Raw genomic sequence first — 20,346 nt, forward strand, 5'->3', positions numbered from 1 at the left:
GAGTTAGAGTCTTGAAGGATGCTGGAGATTCACTCACAGGCAGGAAGGCAGAAATGCAGAAGTGGAAGATAGGAAAGGGAAAGAATGGAAGGTAATATTTACCAAGCGCCAGAGCATCTATCTGGCACAACAAATCTATAAAAGAAGTATAATTATCTATTTTATGGTTGAGAAAATGAAGGGTTGGAGACATTATTCTAACATTTCCCAAATGCCAACAACATGCCAGGCATTGTTGCTTTACTCACGTGATTTCAATTAATCCTAACAACAACAACAAAATTGTATGAGGAAAGTACTACTCCTATTACACATGAAGAAACCGAGTCACAGAGAAATGAAGTAAATTGCTCAAACTCCTCAAAAATGTGGTGGGAGTCAGGGGAAGGGGACAGTACAAAATTAGGCACTAGTTGATCTTGAAGCAGGTTCTAACCAGCTTATGATATGCTGGTTCATTGCAGCTGCAGAGGTAGGAAGGTTACAGACAGATCAAAGATATCTTTATATTCCAGACTAAAGAGAGAGGGGCTTATCTGGTTGGTACAGCCTTTGGGTGGAAAATGATTTGACTGAATTTATAGTTTTGAAAAATCTTCAGGTTGCAACATCTCAAATGGATTGAAGGGTAGAGGTAAGGCCGAGGGACTAGTAAGGAAGATGTTGTAAAAACCAGAAGAGAGATGATGAGGTCACATCTAAGATAAAAGTAACGCAGAAGATTTTTAGGGAATAAGAACCAAAGAACATAAGTTTTATTTAGATACTGAAGGAAATAGAAGAGGAATGAGAAATCAAAGTGGTCTCCAAGGTCAGAGAGCCGATAACCATGAAATGAAATCTATGATTTGAAGCCGGGCATGGTGGTATGTGCCTGTTGTCCTAGCTATTTGGGAGGCTGAGGTGGGAGGTTTGAGAGTTTGAACACAGCCTGGTTAAAGAGCAAGGTGGGGTCTACAAACAAACAAACAAAATATATGATTTGAGACTATACTCTCTTTTATATATAACTGCATTTACTTTTTTTTTTTTTTTTGAGATGGAGTCTTCCTCTGTTACCCGGGCTGGAGTGCAGTGGCGCTATCGTGGCTCACTGCAACCTCCGTCTCCCAGGTTCAAGTGATTCTCCTGTCTCTGCCTCCCAAATAGCTGGATTACAGGTGTGCACCACCATACCCGGCTAATTTTTGTATTTTTAGTAGAGACAGGGTTTCACCATGTTGGCCAGGCTAGTCTCGAACTTCTGACCTCAGGTGATCAGCCCGCCTTGTCCTCCCAAAGTGCTGGGATTACAGATGTGAGTCACCGTGCTGGGCCTAACTTCGTTTACTTTTGGTTTTGCCCACATAATACCTATTCATTGTAACAAAACTAGAAAATGTAGATCAGCAAAAATAAACCTGAAAGCCTGATAATTCTCCCATGAATACAAACCTTGTAAAACCATAAAGATCATTTTCTTCAAGTCTCATATATTAAATATATATCTATAAGCAAAATAGAATCTTTTGCTTTCTTAGACTTTCTTTAATATTTGTTTTCATTTCCACAATTATTTTAGTTAGCAATTTAGTATATGTTCCACAAGTTTCCTAATCTCAAACTATTAACTCAGTACCTTTTTTCCTCATTCTTGAAATCTTTTTTTGATTTCTTTCTCAGTCAATGAAGTATGGCCTTTTAGTTTTTTGTTTTTTTTTGTTTTTTTTTTTTGAGACAGGTTCTTGTTCTATCATCCAGGCCCTAGGCTGGATTGCAGTGGTGCAATCATAGCTCATTGAAGCGCCTTAACCTCCCAAGCAGCTGAGGCTACAGTAAAGTACCACCATGCTCTGCTAATTTAAAAAAAAATTTTTTTTTTTGAAGACAGCATCTCGCTCTGTCACCCAGGCTGGAGTGCAGTGACGTGATCTTGGCTCACTGCAACCTCTGCCTCCCGAGTTCAAGCAATTCTCCTGCCTCAGCCTCCCAAGTAGCTGGGATTACAGACACCTGCCACCATGTCCAGCTAACTTTTGTATTTTTAATAGAGATGGGGTTTTGCCATGTTGGCCAGGGCAGTCTTGAACTCCTGACCTCAGGTGATCCGCCCACCTTGACCTCCCAAAGTGCTGGGATTACAGGCGTGAGCCACCCACACCTGGCCTAATTTTAAAAATATTTTTAAGAGACGGATGTAGCTATGTTGCCCAGGCTGGCACTGAAACTCTTGGGCTCAGGTAATCCTCCTGCCTCAGTCTCCCAAAGTGCTGGAATTATAGCCATGAACCACCGTGCCTGGACATAAAATAAAATGGCTTTGTTTTCTAAACCATGCACATCCTCGAATGTCTTTCTCTTCCCACCTACTTAACAATAGCTTGCCCACATAATAAAATTTGGGGTTCATAATTTTTTTTTCACAAAGCTATTTATCTTATTCCGTTTTTTCCTGGCATTTGTTTTTGCAAAGAAAAAATGAAATATCAGTTTGATTTTCCCCTTTATGAGTATCTTAATTTCCTTTCCTATAAGCCTGCAATATTTTTCTTTCATCCTGGATGTGACTTTTGTTAATTTTTCCTGGAACTTAGTGAGTACTTTTGCACTGAAGCTCCAGGTTAGGAATATATCTTTGCATTAATATCACAACCATTACTTCTCATATCTTTGCATTAATATATCTTTGCATTAATATCACAACCATTACTTCTACTCAATTCTCTTGTTCTGAAGTTATATGGCTTCTTTTTAGTGGCCCAATTACAATTCTAATTTTGCATTTACATTTTAAACTTTCTTTTCTATCTCTCTATCTCGATCATTTTCTTCTACAGCTGCTGACTCCTGTTTAAAGGAAACCATGTTGTCTTTCATCTCTTTGAGGATCCCGATCAGATATTTACTGATATTTTATAGAAAGAAATATTACAATATTAATATCCAGTAATATAAATAATTCAGTAATTCAGTATCGCTAATACAATGCTTCAAAGTAATGTCTCCTTTATGCTAAATTATTTATCATGTCTTATATCATTATTACTATTTTTAAGTGTTTCCTTCATTCATAATCACAAATCTCTCCAGATCTAGAATTTGCTACCATATATCATGAAAATGGTATCTTTTGTTTTTAAAGAAAGTCAAAAATTTTAGAAGCATGGCTTTTCAAATAATAACATATTATGAATCCCACCATTCAATATGATTTTTTTAGTATATTATAATGTTTTAGTTTTAGTTTATTATAATGTTTTAGTATATTATATTTTTATTTTATATTTTAGTTTTAGTTTATTATATGATTTAGTTTTAGTATATTATATTTTAGTTTTAGTATATTATAATGATTTAGTATATTATAATGATTTAGCTTTAGCGTCCAAGAGGCCTGGAAGTGTAGTGGTAAAGAGTCACAGCACGTGTAGTGGTAAAGAACATGGACTCTGGTTCTGAATTGTCTGGATTCAAATCCTAGCTCTGCCACTTAACTCACTGTGTAACTATGACAAGTTATTTAAACTCTTAGTGCCTTTGTCTTCCCATCTACAAATGGGATTAATAATATTAGTTACTTCATAAGGTATTAGGAAGTTAACAAGATAATATTTATAAAGTATGTAGAACAGTCCCTAGGACATAGTGAATTGTATATAAATATTTGCTTTAAAATTCTATCTTTGTCACCCACTAACTGAGTAATTTTAGTCGTCATTGAATCTCTTTAAGCCTCCATTTTCTGATGTTTAAATGGATATAATAATACTAATGAAATTAATGCAAATATTGATAGTATAATCTTGTAATGCTGCTTATTAATACTGTGAGGATTAAATGAGATAATTTATGTAAAATGTCCCCACATAGGCCAGGCACGGTGGCTCACTCCTGTAATCCCAGCACTTTGGGAGGCCGAGGCGGGCGGATCATGAGGTCAGGAGATTGAGACCATCCTGGCTAACATGGTGAAACCCCGTCTCTACTAAAAATACAAAAAATTAGCCAGGCATGGTGGCGGGTACTTGTAGTCCCAGCTACTTGGGAGGCTGAGGCAGAATGGCATGAACTGGGGAGGCGGAGATTGCAGTGAGCCGAGACCGCGCCACTGCGCTCCAGCCTGAGCAACAGAGCGAGACTCCGTCTCAAAAAAAAAAAAAAAAAAATCCCCACGTAAATGCACATTGCTTGGTTGCAACCGTTATTTAATAATAAAATGCAACCTGGGACTATGCCACATTTAATTGGCTTAACTGAGCATTGCAAGTCTCTTGATTCCACAATTTCTCTATTATTAAATTTCTGAAATTTAAATTATTTTACAGACGCATAACTCTAGAGGGATTAAGTTACAAATTCAAAGCTACATTGTCTGTGCAGAGGAAAGATTTGAAGCAAGGTCAATTAGATTCTGCTTTTAATCTTTTTTTTTCCATGAGCCTGGGAAAAGCAGGGTCTTTAATTCTTTTTTCTTCAAAAGGCCTAGTTCCTGTCAGTTGGATTATGTCCCTCAAGCTCTTCACTTTCTCCTCATCCTTTCTCAAGATCCTTGAACAGAAACAATGGGCTAAGTGCTTTTTGCATATCTGCAGTTATTCTCCTTTGCTAAGAGAGGAGCTGGGGCTCAGTGGTAGAGATGAGGTGCATAGGATAGGGGAGATGGGCTATAGGGGACATCATACTTATCAAAGTTTTTTTTATCTGTTGAGGATCATTGATTCCTCCTAGTGACTTAATAGAAGTTGCTATTTTGAATTTTCCCACAAATCAGCCCAGACATTTCATGCTGCGTTGTGTTGTATTTGAAACTAATTGTGGGACATAAGAGGCCACTTCATGCCTTGCAAATAACAAATTACATCATTCTTTAAAAAACAAAAATGTTGGTTTCTCTCTTTGCTTGAATTATATTACTATTTCTTTTTCTTTCTTTTCTTTTCTTTTTTTTTTTTTTTTTTGAGATGGAGTTTTGCTCCTGTTGCCCAGGCTGGAGTGCAGTGGTGCTATCTCGGCTCACTGCAACCTCTGGGTCCCAGGTTCAAGTGATTCTCCTGCCTCGGCCTCCTGAGTAGCTAGGATTATAGGCACATGCCAGCACGCCCAGCTAACTTTTTGTTTTTTTAGTAGAGACGGGGTTTCATCATGTTGGCCAGGCTGGTCTCAAACTCCTGACCTCAGGTGATCCACCCACCTCGGCTTCCCAAAGTACAGGGATTATAGGCGTGAGCCACCGTGCCCAGCCTACATCACTATTTCTGTGGAAAGCTATTGTTTGGTTTTCTCTTCCGTATTAATTTCAAATGTTTTGTTAACTACCAGCTGATGTGCCACATAACATGGACTTCTCTGGCTTGTCTGTCCCCAGCTTGCCCATCAGGGACATACAAACCTGAAGGTTCACCAGGAGGAATCAGCAGTTGCATCCCATGTCCTGATGAAAATCACACCTCTCCACCTGGAAGCACGTCCCCTGAAGACTGTGTCTGCAGAGAGGGATATAGGGCATCTGGCCAGACCTGTGAACGTGAGTCTCCCACTGTTGGAAAATAGGAAATATAAAAGCTGATTTCCTTGTGTTTGCATCTAATTCATTTAGAATGATCTTTAATGTTCTTTTCTCTAATCATATTTTTTGGGGGAGTGGGATGATTTGATTTTATAACATTCTTATCATGGAACACATCCCTATCCTGCTCCAGAGAAAGGGGAACTGAGATGCTGGGAGTAACATCACCTTGAAATCAGAAAGGCTTAGTACTTGGAAAACATTTAAAATGAATCGAAAAAAGAAAAGCCACAATTTCAACAACAAATTTGAATAAAAATGAGCTCATCTTGGCTCTGGTGATAGTCACATTTACCTTTGAAATAATATATTTTTATAAGTAAAGGGTGTCAGTATTATTCATATCAAAAATTAAAAATATTTAGCATATACCATGTGCAAGAAGCTGTGGCTCTTGGGGTTTGTAGCAAATATACTTTGCTAGCCTTATTTGTTCTTTGTTTTATTCTACCTTAGTCAAGAGGGAAAATATTTAATGACATATGAAGGTCAAGAACTATAAAATCTCATATCCATATAGATATCAAAATAAATTTTTTAAAGCTTAAAAAATAATATTTAGTTTGTATTTAAAATTTAATTGGAAGTTAGTACCTAATAGGAATCAGATATAAGGGTTCTTCTTCCAAATATGTACTTGAAAATCCAAATGCGGTAAATGGAAATGCTGTAGGCAATTGACACATATGCATAAATGCCCCCTTGAAAGAAAAAAAAAAAAAACAGGATATATCATAGACAAAAGGCTAACTTTGCTTTTCAATATTATTTTGGTAAATGTTAGTTGTCCACTGCCCTGCCCTGAAGCCTCCTGAAAATGGTTACTTTATCCAAAACACTTGCAACAACCACTTCAATGCAGCCTGTGGGGTCCGATGTCACCCTGGATTTGACCTTGTGGGAAGCAGCATCATCTTATGTCTACCCAATGGTTTGTGGTCCGGTTCAGAGAGCTACTGCAGAGGTATGCAAACTGCCAATTTACATTGTTTATTTATTTCTTGCTTGATTTCCTTGATTTAAACTCTAGTAAACCAGTCAGTTCTTCATTTCTTGTTGGATTTCATAGACCCCATACTACAGAAAGAGAAAAATTATAGGAAATTTGAAATCAGAATTACCAAGTTCAATTGACCACATAATTGTAAACTACGCCTTTTATATCCCTTTTATGAACAAGCAAAGAAAAAGTTTGCCTGGGAAGTAAATGGACAGGTTACCCCAAACCTCAAATGTCAAGCCTCCAAGACATGGTGTAAAGGAGAGTTTAGAATCAGAGTGGAGACCGATGCCTCCTGGAATTGTAGGACTTAAGGAATCACACAAGTATCCTGCAACAAGAGCAGTTAGCCAACTTGTAATCTCCAGCCTTTACTTCGGCTAGTCGACCTGTTACAGAGAGTAGAGAATTTGTCAAAGTGAAAGTCCAAGGAGCCTGCTCAGGCCAATAGAAAGTGGGCACCACCAATAGAATCTGAGGCTCCCATGTCAAATACAGAGAAGCAATAAAAAAAAAAAGTGCCTCAGTCTGCCTCCACTTGCCATCTCCAGGACCTACTTTCCTACTTCTTACAACTGTCACACAACCAAATTCCTAGGGTTTTACAAGTAGGGTTTGAAGAGGGGTATTTAAGAAAAGGTAAGAGCGGGGCAAGCAAAGGGACTTGAGGACCTCCATCAGAATCCCTGCCCACAAAGTTTCTCAGTACAGTATCTGCTCCCTACCTATGGTTGCCAGTTGAAACACAGGATGCCAGTTAAATTTGAATTTTTGATAAACAAATAATATTTTCGTATATGTAGGTCCCCTGCAAGATTTGGAACCCACTTATACTAAAAAATTATTTGTTGATTTTCTGAAATTTAAATTTAACTGGGTGTGCTGGTTCGTTGGTTTATTTGTTACTAAATCTGGCAACCTTACTCCCACCACATCCCCTAGTCATTTTTTGGCAGAACACATTGCTGAGGATTTGACTACTCCAAAACCCCACAAATCAGCTGGACCACTGGTTAAAGATTAGTTCTGTCTTCTGGTCTTTTCTTGGCGTCCACATCCATAAGGGAGAATCACCTACTCATGACTCCAGGATCATTTGTGAATCCCAGAAGACATCTGTGTTGGTACCAATTTATTAGGTACCAATACTGAACTCATCTGTAAATGTAAATTGGCCTACATGGTATCCCCAGAAGACAAGGAAAACTGAAAAGGATCAGCAGATTGAACAAAGGAGACCTGACAGAAAAGAAAGAAAAATGGAATCACTGAGATTCAAAGGCAACTACATTGCTAAAATAAGGCCAGGATTCCAAGCAATGAAAGAAATTTGAGAAGAAAAATATGTATTAGAAGTAAAAAAAAAAAAAAGTAAGGTTACTGACACAATGAATGGACCTAGTTAGAAGTCAAATTAATAAATTAGAAAACTAACTCAAGAAATTCATTTGAAAGTCAATCAAAAAAAATCCAAAGATAAAAATATGAAAGAACACGAGAAATAGTCACAGGAAATATATGAAAGTAACACGAGAGTCACAAGAAAAATATGAAAGTAACACGAGAATAGTCACAGGAAATAGACTCTTTTCACATGAGGAATCCAGAGAAAGAACAGAATGGAGGAGATGCACCAGTAGAAGATCTAAAGATATACCCCCAAGCTGAAATTTTGAAAATATTCACAACCCAAATCTTGGCTATTCAGTTTAAAATCACTTAGTAAGTGCCACAAAAAAATATTAAAAACAGATTTATGTCTGGAAATAATCTTAGTGAATTTTCTGAATGCCCTAGAAAAACAGAAAACTGTGTCCATTTCATAGTTAGAAACAACACTACCTACCCAGGAGAAAGAATCAGATTAGCCTTAGGCCCCTTTGTTGGCCATTCTCAATGTTAGAAAATAAGACTATGTTGCCCGGATTCTGAGGGAAAAGAATAGACTCTAGATTTCTAAACTCAGGCAAGCTACTGTTCATGTGTGAAGGCAAAGGAAAGACATTTTCAGTCATGCAGCCTCAAATGGTAAAAAGCCACATACCATTACTGAAAAAATGAATCCTTGAAAACTTGTAAAATATGTTTTTGTAGAGTCAATAGTTCTAAGTTCTGTGTAAAATCTTTACCCCTTCTTCCAAATACCTTACGGTAGAGGGTGGGAAATATTACATTTTAACTTGCCACTCAGTAGCCTTCCAAAGAGGAGTGAGAAAATAGAGAAGACTGCCCTTTCAGGATAAGGTCTGGCCCCTGCCTCTCAAGCCTCCACCCTCCATAACCAAGCCTTATGTCTGACCCTAAAGCTGTAAGAAATAGCCATGCTCTCTCAGGAAGCTGGCCATTTGAAGCTGTTCCCACAGCCTGGTTCTGCCTTTGCTCTGGGTCCTCTCAACCCTCCACTGTTGCCAACTTCCTCCTCCTGAATTGGGTGACCTCTACACGTACATCTGTGCATCTGCAGACCTGTCCCCACCCCTCATTATGTTTCTTATGCTATGTGTCAGGGTCAGTCAAGGAAGCACAGTCACCATGCATGTTATGGGATGAGGGATTTATTTCAGGGAATGGAGCTTACACAATTTTAGAAGGAGCTTGGAAACAGAAGAGGAGTGGGAGAATCAGAGGAGTTCTTGACAAGTCAACTTGAGAGGCTGCCCAGCTTTTGAAGTGGAATCGCTAAGGAGAAACTCATGGAAGGTCTAAGAGAAGCTTTACCTCTGCATAGTTATGCCCGTGTGGCTCTGCAGCCAAGAACCTTGCAATGAACATGGGGCCACTACTGGTCATGAGATCAGCAGTGAGGACGTGGAATGGAGGCAAGCAAGGGCAAGCTGGAACCCCCTGGGCGCCACTGCATTTTTCTATCACTGACTCTGACAACAATGACCACTTCCTCACTTCTGCCTTCCAAAATCAAGTGCAAGTTCCTCTTTTGATCAACCCTGACTTGCAACCACAATAAAGGGATTCTGGCAAACATATTTCCCAATGTAACTAACTTCTCGCAATACAAAGAGCCACACTTTTATTGGTAATTAACTTGTCTACCCCCTCCGCTAAACTGAATTCATTATGAGCACAGAATGTATTTCTGCCCCTCAGTCATTGATGATACCGCTGGTGAATGAATGGAAACTTGAATTTAACAAATACACGTATCAATAAATGTATGCATTGATGTACATTGATAAATACAGTATATACACTGATGACCTGCTTCTGTCACTTCATATTAAAAACCATGCATGGGTGTGATGGCACAAGCTTGTAATCCCAGCTACTTAGGAGGCTGAGGCAGTAGGGTCACTTGAACACAGGAGTTGGAGGCCGCAGTGAGCCATCACCACACAACTGCACTCCAGCGTGGGTGATAGATTGAGACCTTGACTACAAAAAAGCATGCTTGTTCTCTTTTATGTAATTTCAATTGCAATTCCAATATAAATAAAATAATTTAAAGCAGAGTAAGGAGAGATGCTACAATTCAACTTCACCACCAAAGCTACTGCTAACTTACCAGTATACAAAGTTGTACTGAATGAAGGTACTTACCCAGGCCCTTACACTTTCACTAATGCTCAGTGTATTTAGTTACATCAGATATTGTTCTATGAAACACATACCATATTTCACTAAATCTGAAACACATTTTTTAAAACATTTTAACATCTCTAAAATGGAGATGCATCATAAAATCAGTGGCAGCAAACCCTTTAATTGGCATTATTGTCTCTTTGTTAGTGGCACATAAAATAATGTTGTGTCTTACAACGGGGATTCAATGAAATATGCAGTTGGGTAGGAATTCACGTCTGTTTCATGGTGGGTAGTATGGAGAAAGTAGTATATTTTTACGGATTTAATTATAAGAACAGTGAATAATTTTAGTTATATTATACTTTCTCAAAAGTATTTGTAAGATTGAGGCAGAAATGAAAGACCTGAATAAAATCTAAAGCCTTTTACAAATATCATGTTATGTTGTTAATGTTTTTGTGGATGTTGACTAATAATTGGTAAACTTGAATCTCACTTCTCCTATGCACTTTTCATAAAGCACTTATACTCATTTTCAGTTTTATCTGAATTCTGCATTTCTTTCTAAACAGGAAAGGATTCTTTTGTGGTTTCTCAGTCTTAACTAACTAAACCTGAGAAAAAAGGTTCAACCAATGAGAACCTTACATTTAACATCAGATTTATTTTCAGTAATAGATACGATCACAATTTGGAGATTGAAAGGAAGCATGTGCCTGGAAAAATAAAAATCTGATTAGTCTTTAAGATGGGAACCAGAGTAGCTTCTTACATTGTCTACTACAAGTAGACTGTTCTCTTAAAAGTCTAAGTTGCTGTTTTCTAAAAAGGCCAAATAAATATTTAGGGATTGTGATAACATAAATGTAAGTCAAGAAATATTAATTGCAGGATTTTTCAGCATGTTGAAATGAAAAAAAAAGTTGAAAATTCTTTAAGAAGTGTGTTCCTATTAAAATGGTATTAAGTGTTCCTTCTTGAGTGAAATGTTTAAGGAATGAATAGGAATTATTGCATATGCTTTGTTTTCACTGGGGAGCAATGGAAGTTTATTAATACCAACATCTGAGAAGCAGTATAATTTGCATCTATATGAGGCACCGACTCTAATTTATTATCAGTAATAAATCCATTTTGTCTCAGGTTAGGAAAGCTGGAGTCATCTTGGCAGTTTGTTGAAGCCAAAACATTGTTTAATGTGGTTTTTCAAATTTTATACATCAGAATTTATCTGATTCACCTTTTAATCCCACCTCACACTTGGCATTGTGATACACATGAAGGACACACTCAATAAAAGTCAAAATGCAGAAGACAAGATGTTTCATGCACTTGATAGACACAATAAAGATTCTATTTGCATAATGGGCACATTCAGGAAAAATTAAAACACGGAAGGCAAAATGTTTCTGATCATTTTTTATTAATACTTGACTTTGGTCCAAACCGTTCCAGGGATAAAAGAGGCTAGGGCTTATGATCTAATCTCTAATCTAACTCTTGCATTTTCTGTAAGGAGTAATCGATCCTAAACTTTTATTTAATGCACACAATATTTATGCTGGCCAGGCGCGGTGGCTCACGCTTGTAATCCCAGCACTTTGGGAGGCCGAGGCGGGCGGATCACAAGGTCAGGAGATCGAGACCACGGTGAAACCCCGTCTCTACTAAAAATACAAAAAATTAGCCGGGCATGGTGGCAGGCGCCTGTAGTCCCAGCTACTCGGAGAGGCTGAGGCAGGAGAATGGCGTGAACCCGGGAGGCGGAGCTTGCAGTGAGCCGAGATTGCGCCACTGCACTCCAGCCTGGGCGACAGAGCGAGACTCCGTCTCAAAAAAAAAAAAAAAAAAAAATTTATTCTGTGCTGATTAATATAATTTGAATGGGTTCATTGTAGAATAAATTCAAACAATGACTTCAGTTGAATATGCACTTGAACATTTTGCCCCCAGCTTCCTTTCCTGATATTTTAAGGTTGTCTTTGACATAACTAAATATATGCATGGTATGAACAACTGGCAAATGCAGAAAAGTAGAAGAAGAAAAAATATATCCCACCCGGAGTCTCAACAAAATTCTTGAGTCCCAAATGTTTTGTTCAAAAATCTTTAGAGATTGTTATAAGAGCTCTCTGAGAGGAAACCGAACTTTATTCTTTTGTAGGGGTTATTTCTGTCTTTTGTATGATGCCCAATGCTTGTAGGTTCTGTCTATAATCTATCAAGATGAATATATGTCTCCATCATTTGGCATATTCAACAGGCACCAACTCTTTTTTCCTGTCCAATCTCTGTGCCTTCTGACTGAGAGAGTGCATTTTCCATGGGTCTTGACAGCTTCCCCATCTTCCTCTTTCTTTTCCCTGTTTATTCTTTCCCCTCCCCCTACCCTACCCTCCTTTCCTACTCTGACTATCCTTCCCCTCCCCCTGCTCTTCCTCTTCTCCTCTCCTCTTCATCTCCTCCACATATGTTTCCCCTCCCTTTCTCTTTCCTTTCTTCTCCCCTCCCTTCTTCAGAGCTTTTCCTTTCTCTTTTACGCTCCTCCCTCCTTCCCCTGCTTGGAAACCCTGATTGGAGAGAGTCTAAGTTACAACTAGAGGACAAGAAGTGTAGGACAAGAGTATAAACTCTTTCTAGAGGATTTTCTCTAAAGAGGAGAACACGGAACATGATAGATCAGAGGCTCCTGGAGGGTGTGGGAACTGATGGAGTTGAAGCACTTGAAGGAGCGATCCCAGAAGGTAAAAGGTGATTGTCAGAGACTAGGAAACTTGGATTGGTGACAGCGAGGTCTAGAGGGCATGGCAATGGTAGAAGCTGAGATAAGGTGAAGGATATGATCATTAGAAAAGAAGAGATCATTCTGTAGGTTGCCTGTTCATTCTGATGATAGTTTCTTTTGCTGTGCAGAAGGTCTTTAGTTTAATTGGATCCCATTTGTCAATTTTGGCTTTTTGTTGCCATTGCTTTTGGTGTTTTAGTCATGAGGTCTTTGCCCATGCCTATGTCCTGAATGGTACTGCCTAGGTTTTCTTCTAGGGTTCACGATATCAAAGACTTGGAACCAACCCAAGTGCTCATTAATGATGGACTGGATAAAGAAAATGTGGCACATATGCACCATGAAATACTGTGCAGCCATAGAAAAGGATGAGTTCATGTCCTTTGCAGGGACATGGATGAAGCTGCAAACCATCATTCTCAGCAAACTAACAAAAGAACAGAAAACCAAACACTGCATGTTCTCACTCATAAGTGGGAGTTAAACAATGAGAATATATGGACACAGGGAGGGGAACATCACACACCAGAGCCTGTCAGAGGGTTGGGGACTAGGGGAGAGATAACATTAGGAGAAATACTTAATGTAGATGACGGGTTGATGGGTGCAGCAAACCACCATAGCATGTGTATACCTATATAACAAACCTGCATGTTCTGCACCTGTACCCCAGAACTTAAAGTATAATAAAAAGAAAAGATCAGGAATATAACTCTAGGATACTGGAATGATCATTTACATAGATAAGGAAGTCACTAATGTGTGTGTGTATGTGTGTGTGAGAGAAAGAGAGAGAGAAAAAAGAGGAGAGAGAGAGACAGAATTTAAAAAAGGATATTGGATATATAATATGATACTTCAAATGAGCTGGAAGTTTGTAGGAAGGAAGGAGAGAGTATGATCTCGGAAGACAATCAGGAGCAACAGAGACACCTCCTCACCTCCAGTCCCTGTTACAGAAGGCAACATGATTTTTATTAGGGCAATCAAGTGAAGGAAAAGTAGCTCAAAAGGAAGTTTAGGATATGAGAGGATTTACTGAAACCCATCGTTATTCCAGAGGGCAGGTCCAAGGGTCTATGGGGATAGATTTGGAACACAGCTATATGTGGATAACCCTGGTGGATGAGGGATAACTATGGAGCCTTGGACTTTCTAAGTGATTGCCATCAACAGGAATAGAGGGCATGATGGAGTCAATGGAAATGGACGCTAACATACATTGTTGGGTTTGAGTGGGCAGTTGCAGACTCTTACCAGGAAAACTCAGAGCACAGACATCCTTTGGGAACCTGCAGAGGCTGGAGCAGTGTGAGTGCTCTCCAGTAGCTTCTCTGATGTAATGTTGAGGACAGAGACTCAAAGGTGGCAGAACCGCGGAAATGCAGGTTTCTCTGGATAACTCGTGGCACTTTTTCTGATGGTGATGTTGAGGCTGGCTGAGGTATGGGGGCATTTTCAGCATCCGCAGTTTAGTGAATATTCTTCCTACTGCTTTCTCATGGTGAATTCAAAGAAGATGAAGAAAACCATGTCACCAGTTGTGGTTGCTCCCTTCTCTGGCCAGGGGAATGTGCTCCTAGATACATGCTCTACCCCGAGCATGTTTGGAGCACAAACACATCCCATGATCCAAGAAAGGGGAAAGATCTTTTCCTAAAAAATTAACAAAGGAAATGTTAATGGATGCTGGGCAGACAGAATTAGAAATTGTGTATAGCTGGTATCAAGGACCCAAATGCTGGGCAGAAGGAATTAGAAATTGTGTATAGCTGGTATCGAGGACCCAAATAACAATGTCTTAAGCCAATTAAGGGTTCATTTTTCTTTTAACTAAAAGAAGGACAGAAGTAGGTAATCCAAAGTTGGTGTAATAGCTCCACTGTCATCAGAGACCCAGACTTCCTATGCTTTTTGCTATGCCATCATGGTGCCTGATATGTTCCCATAGTATCATATACTTATACTCTAGTATGCTGGGCTACCATTCCTCATGTCTGTATTGTGGAAGAAAAGGAGAAGGAAGCAGGGAAGGGAAAGAAGTACTCTCTCAATTGAGACAGCCCCCTTTAAAAAGCTTTCCAAGGCCAGGTGTGGTGGCTCAGGCCTGTAATCCCAGCACTTTGGGAGGCCAAGGCTGTTGGATCCCAAGGTCAGGAGATCGAGACCATCCTAGCTAACATGGTGAAACCCCGTCTCTAATAAAAAAATACAAAAAAAAAAAAAAAAAAAGCGTGGTGGTGGGCCCCTGTAGTCCCAGCTACTCGGGAGGCAGAGGTAGGAGAATGGCGTGAACCCAGGAGGCAGAGCTTGCAGTGAGCTGAGATCATGCCACTGCCCTCCAGCCTGGGCAACAGAGCGAGACTCTGTCTCAAAAACAAAAAACAAAAAACAAAACAAAACAAAAAAAGCTTTCCAAGAAGTCCTGCTCAATCTCAGCTATATATTATTGGCTCTCAGTTGAGGTGGAGGTGGAGAGTTGTAATCTTCTAGCTGGGTATATTACTATGCTTAATAAAACTGGTGAGAATGGCTACTGGATGGGCAACTATAAGCCTCTACCACAGCAACAAAAATAAACTGATGTTAATGCATAAATCAAGATTCGCATCATGAGCTATGATTGGCCGGAATATTTGTGGGAAGGTGAAGTGAAAAAGCTAGAAGAACAAGAATTGGGGTTGGACAGTAGAATACCACAACTGAAGATTGCAGAAGTTGGGCAGCTTTGCAGAGGCTAACACTATTAGAAGGCCTAGGATATGCCTATGAGGTCTAAGAACCAAGTTGATCATGAACCTGAAAACTCTGTCCTGGAAAAGACCACTTCCTTTTGTTGGAATGTAGCCTGAAAAATCACAGGAAAGGCCCAGCTGAGAGCATCAGGTACCTCCCTTTTGTGATCACCTCTAATCTACAGTTACCATCTTCCATGTAGGGCCAGGCCTCTTAGACAGGTTAAGTTTCCCACCTATGGGCAGAGGGCTGCATGCGGTGATATTATTTAGGCAATGCATTTGGTAAAATATGAACTTTCGATTGTCCCATAAGAACTCAAAAAATGGTGGTGTACTATGTATCGTTTGCTATTTTAAGAAAAGAAAATTGTCTTGCTTGCAATGTGCAGGCATTGCTAAACTTGTAATTATTATTTTTATGCTTATTTAGTAAAATGTGATCTAATTGCTTTCATTTTATATAGTAAAAACATGTCCTCATCTCCGTCAGCCAAAGCATGGCCACATCAGCTGTTCTACAAGGGAAATGTTATATAAGACAACATGTTTGGTTGCCTGTGATGAAGGGTACAGACTAGAAGGCAGTGATAAGCTTACTTGTGAAGGAAACAGCCAGTGGGATGGGCCAGAACCCCGGTGTATGGGTAAGTTTCTAGAAAGTGTAATGCCTTGAGTGATTCATTTCCTCTGCTCTGATTTCTCCAGTATTCTGTGAAGACCTAGAACTAAACACTAGCTGGTAATGAGTATAAATACACATCCACATGTACAGGTGCAGGTGTTATAGATACAAAAACAAATGTGTTGTCTTACTCCTCTTCACTAGTAAAGGAACTTCTACAATAAATTCTGTTTTCTAACTCACAGAAGTTTATACCTTCAAATGACCATGACTTTTTTCTTAGTTTTTTTTTTTTTTTTTTTTTTTTTTTTTTTTTTTTTTTTGAGACGGAGTCTCGCTCTGTCGCCCAGGCTGGAGTGCAGTGGCGCAATCTCGGCTCACTGCAAGCTCTGCCTCCCGGGTTCACGCCATTCTCCTGCCTCAGCCTCTCCGAGTAGCTGGGACTACAGGCGACCGCCACCACGCCCGGCTAATTTTTTGTATTTTTAGTAGAGACGGGGTTCCACCGTGGTCTCGATCTCCTGACCTCGTGATCCGCTCGCCTCGGCCTCCCAAAGTGCTGGGATTACAAGCGTGAGCCATCTTAGTTTTAATTGAGGCCAATTTGGATGGATTTTTTTTAAAACGCAAATGCCTCATAATACCCTTGCTTTGTTAAATATGTTTTACATTTACCTTATTAATGGAAGGACAAAATTAGGAACCAGTGAATCTTAAAAATTGCTTTATTATTAAACAAGAACAAATAAAAATAACTGAACATTCAACTGAAAAGTTAGGAAAATAAAACAACTGCAAGGAAAATTGAAAGAAGGATATAACCAGAATTGTTTAAGTAAATGAAAAAGAACTATAAAGGGAGAAGGGATGCAGTAGAATGGTTAAGAAGCAAAGCTTTCAATAAAGTAATAAAATAGAATTTAAAATATAAGTAAGAACAATTCAAAAAGAGAATTTTTCTGGCTGAGCAAGGTGGCTCACACCTGTAATCTCAGCACTTTGGGAGGCTGAAGTGAACAAATCATGAGGTCAGAGCTGGAGACCAGCCTGGCCAACATGGTGAAACCGTGTCTCTACTAAAAATACAAAAAAATAGCTAGGTGTGGTGGCAGATGCCTGTAATCCCAGCTACTCGGGAGGCTGAGGCAGGAGAATCTCTTGAACCCAGGAGGCAGAGGTTTTAGTGAGCCGAGATCGTGGCACTGCACTCTAGCCCCAGCGACAGTGCAAAACTCTGTCCAAAAAAAAAAAAAAAAATCTAAGAAATTTCCATACCATATAGTTTGGCCTAAATAATGGAAAGCCAGCCAATTCATATTCTTGAAGTATTATTATTTCATTGTCAACCTGACGATTATTACCAAAAAAAAATAGAAAATTATAGACCAACCTTACGTTGGTCTGTAAAAGCTGTAAAAGCAAATATACTAGCAACCCACATTAAAAAAAGAATAGTCTGCCAAAACAAGTAGAGTTTATTCTAGGATTGCAAAAAGGAGTTAAAATTAAGTAATCTATCAGTATAATAAATTACTTCATTATAGCAAATTGGAAAAAAATTGTATGGTTGCTTAGTAGAAGATAAAAATTCATTCATTATCATTTAAAACACATTTTCAGTAAAATGTTTTAAAACTCATATTGATATAACTCACTTAATAAAAAATGTCAATCTGAAATCTGCAGCCACTTATGGAGAAACAATATAGACAGTCTTATCAAATTTGGCAAAAGAAAAATATACTCACATTGTTTAGTACTATTCCCTAAGCTTTAGCTCTTGTAAGAAATTATGAGATTAGACATATTGGGATTGAAAATCGTCATCATTTGTAGACTACAAGCCTGCCCCCTCCCCCACAAAATAGAATGAATCTACTAATCAACGAGAGCTCATTAAAGTCATAAGAATAGCAAATATATCTGCCAACAGAGATTAGAAAAAATAAACAAAAATAAAACAAACAGCTTTTCTATATGCAATGATAAACAGAACATATGGTAAAATATGACATTCAAAAGATCTATGGAAAATATAAAATATGTCAGAATAACCTTAAATAGAAATGTGTGCAACCTGTATTAAGCAAACCAGAAAAATGTTACCGAGAGATGAAAAGAACATTTTAATACTTATATAAAATGTTTTCAAAATGTTAAGTTCTTTCCAAATTATGTGTTTATATATAAATTATTTATATTAATTGTATATATTATGTTACCGCAAAATTTATTATGTATTATAATTTTATAATTTATATATGTATATTAATTATATTAATACATAGTACATATATTTATGTTAAGTTCTTTCCAAATTAAGGAAAGAACTTAACACATTACATATATATGCATTACATATATATGTAATACACTGAATGCAAACTCATTCAATAGCTTAAAAGGGATTTTCTTTTTTGCCCTTCTTTTGGAATTAGGGAGTGATTCTAGGGTTCATCTAGAAAAATATTGTAATGAAAAATTACTAAAATCAGTTTGAAAAGGAAGAGCAATAGGAATAGTAAATAGAAAGCGGCTCTATCAGGTTTTCAAATCTTTTTTAATCTGTAAAGATTAAGAATATGCAAGGTTTGCCATACAGATCACAATTAAGGAAGTATCACAGGTTAGTTGAGGGAAAAAAAATTATTTAACTGATCATAGGGGAAAATTGACTAGCTTCTTGTGAAAAACGAAACAAAATAAAGTTTCCTTTATGTTTTCAATTCACACTGAACACAGAAATAAATTCTTCATAGATTTTAAAGATAAGGTAAAAGATAAAACCATTACAACCTAGAAGAGAATATATTTAACATATGTAAGTGAATGCTAACCAATCTCAGAACTTACTAAGCATAAAAGCAATGGGAATACTTCAAAAAGAAAAACACTCAGTAGATTAGACTATATAAAAGTTAAAAACACGCTCACCGAAAGTACCATAAACAAACAATAAAAAAAAGAATAAAATTTTCAACAACTTTGACAGCCAAAAGGATAATTTTCTTACTTTATATAGGCCCAGCCCTAAATAAAGGATACTGAGTCCCACATTGTCATTATCTTCGAACCACAAATTTGACTTTGATTTTACTGTTGATCAAAGTAGACTAGGAGGTCTGGGCAGGCATGCAGTTCACACTGTGCAGAAATAAGGAGACAAACCATTTCTTGGAAAAAAAAAATGGCTTTTGCTGGCACAGTTTGGAAAGGAATTATTTCATGGAGGAAGTATGATAGTGGAGTGTTTAGCAGCACACAGATTTTGCCACTTACTTGCATGGTGACCTTAGGAAAGTTACTAGTGTGCTCAGTTTTCATTTGTAAGTTGGAATACTTCTTACACCATATGATTAAATAATACATGCAAAGTGCTTAGAATAATGCCTGGCACATAGTAGGTACTGAATAAATGTTAGCTATTTATTCAGCTATTCCAATAACATGGAAAATACAGACTAAAGATGTGAGTAATGCTGCCAGTAGATTCTCTACTACAAAAAACAAACGTGCCTATGGGTGTGTGCACACGCTGCCCCCCTCACATACACTCCCTGTATTAAGTCCTAGCCTTGATTTTCCATTCCATCTGCATTCTGCCTAATTCGTCTGCTATTCTTTTTCTGTGCTAAATATAGCATTCAAGGTCAAGGCCCTAAATATAACATAGTGATTTTAGGAAGGCTATTAGAAACTTTTCTCACTGTATGCTTGCTGAAAAACAGCACCAAAAAGCTCATAAAATAGAGATTGCTGAATGTATCACTTAATCCATGAAATATGGAATTCGATTTATGACTTTCTACCTCTAAGCCATAAAATAATATTCTGCAAACTAAATGAATGTGCTCCAAGCAAATGATAAAAGTCACAATCAGTGTTAATTAAAATATCAGAAGTTTTTGAAAGTTTTGATGCACTGGCAAAAATAGCAAAAGATAACTAAAGAGGTATAGGTTAGCGTTATTTACAGTACATTATACATTCAATGTCATATATAGTTATCATTTAGCAATTTATGTAAATCCTAAGGCAGCATAATTGTATTTTTCTTGAGTAAAAAGATTCCGTGGCATTTCCAATTTGTGGGAACACGAATAACATTCTGTCTGT

The 20,346-nt window shown here is 38.0% G+C and overlaps 1 protein-coding gene across 2 annotated transcripts in view; it reads left to right on the top strand.

Moving 5' to 3' along the window:
* Positions 1–20,346, top strand: part of SVEP1 (sushi, von Willebrand factor type A, EGF and pentraxin domain containing 1) — a 228,385-nt gene that overhangs the window by 67,718 nt on the left and 140,321 nt on the right. For both annotated transcript variants that reach the window (XR_008656538.2, XM_055271527.2), the window contains exons 4-6: positions 5,345–5,503; positions 6,330–6,509; positions 16,073–16,252. Coding sequence is in view for 1 of the 2 variants with exons in the window: in XM_055271527.2 (XP_055127502.1) it covers positions 5,345–5,503; positions 6,330–6,509; positions 16,073–16,252 (519 nt within the window). In the remaining variant the exon portion in view is untranslated. The remainder of the gene's footprint in view (positions 1–5,344; positions 5,504–6,329; positions 6,510–16,072; positions 16,253–20,346) is intronic.

This window comes from Symphalangus syndactylus, chromosome 3 (genome assembly GCF_028878055.3).
Source record: "Symphalangus syndactylus isolate Jambi chromosome 3, NHGRI_mSymSyn1-v2.1_pri, whole genome shotgun sequence".
NCBI lineage: Eukaryota > Metazoa > Chordata > Mammalia > Primates > Hylobatidae > Symphalangus > Symphalangus syndactylus.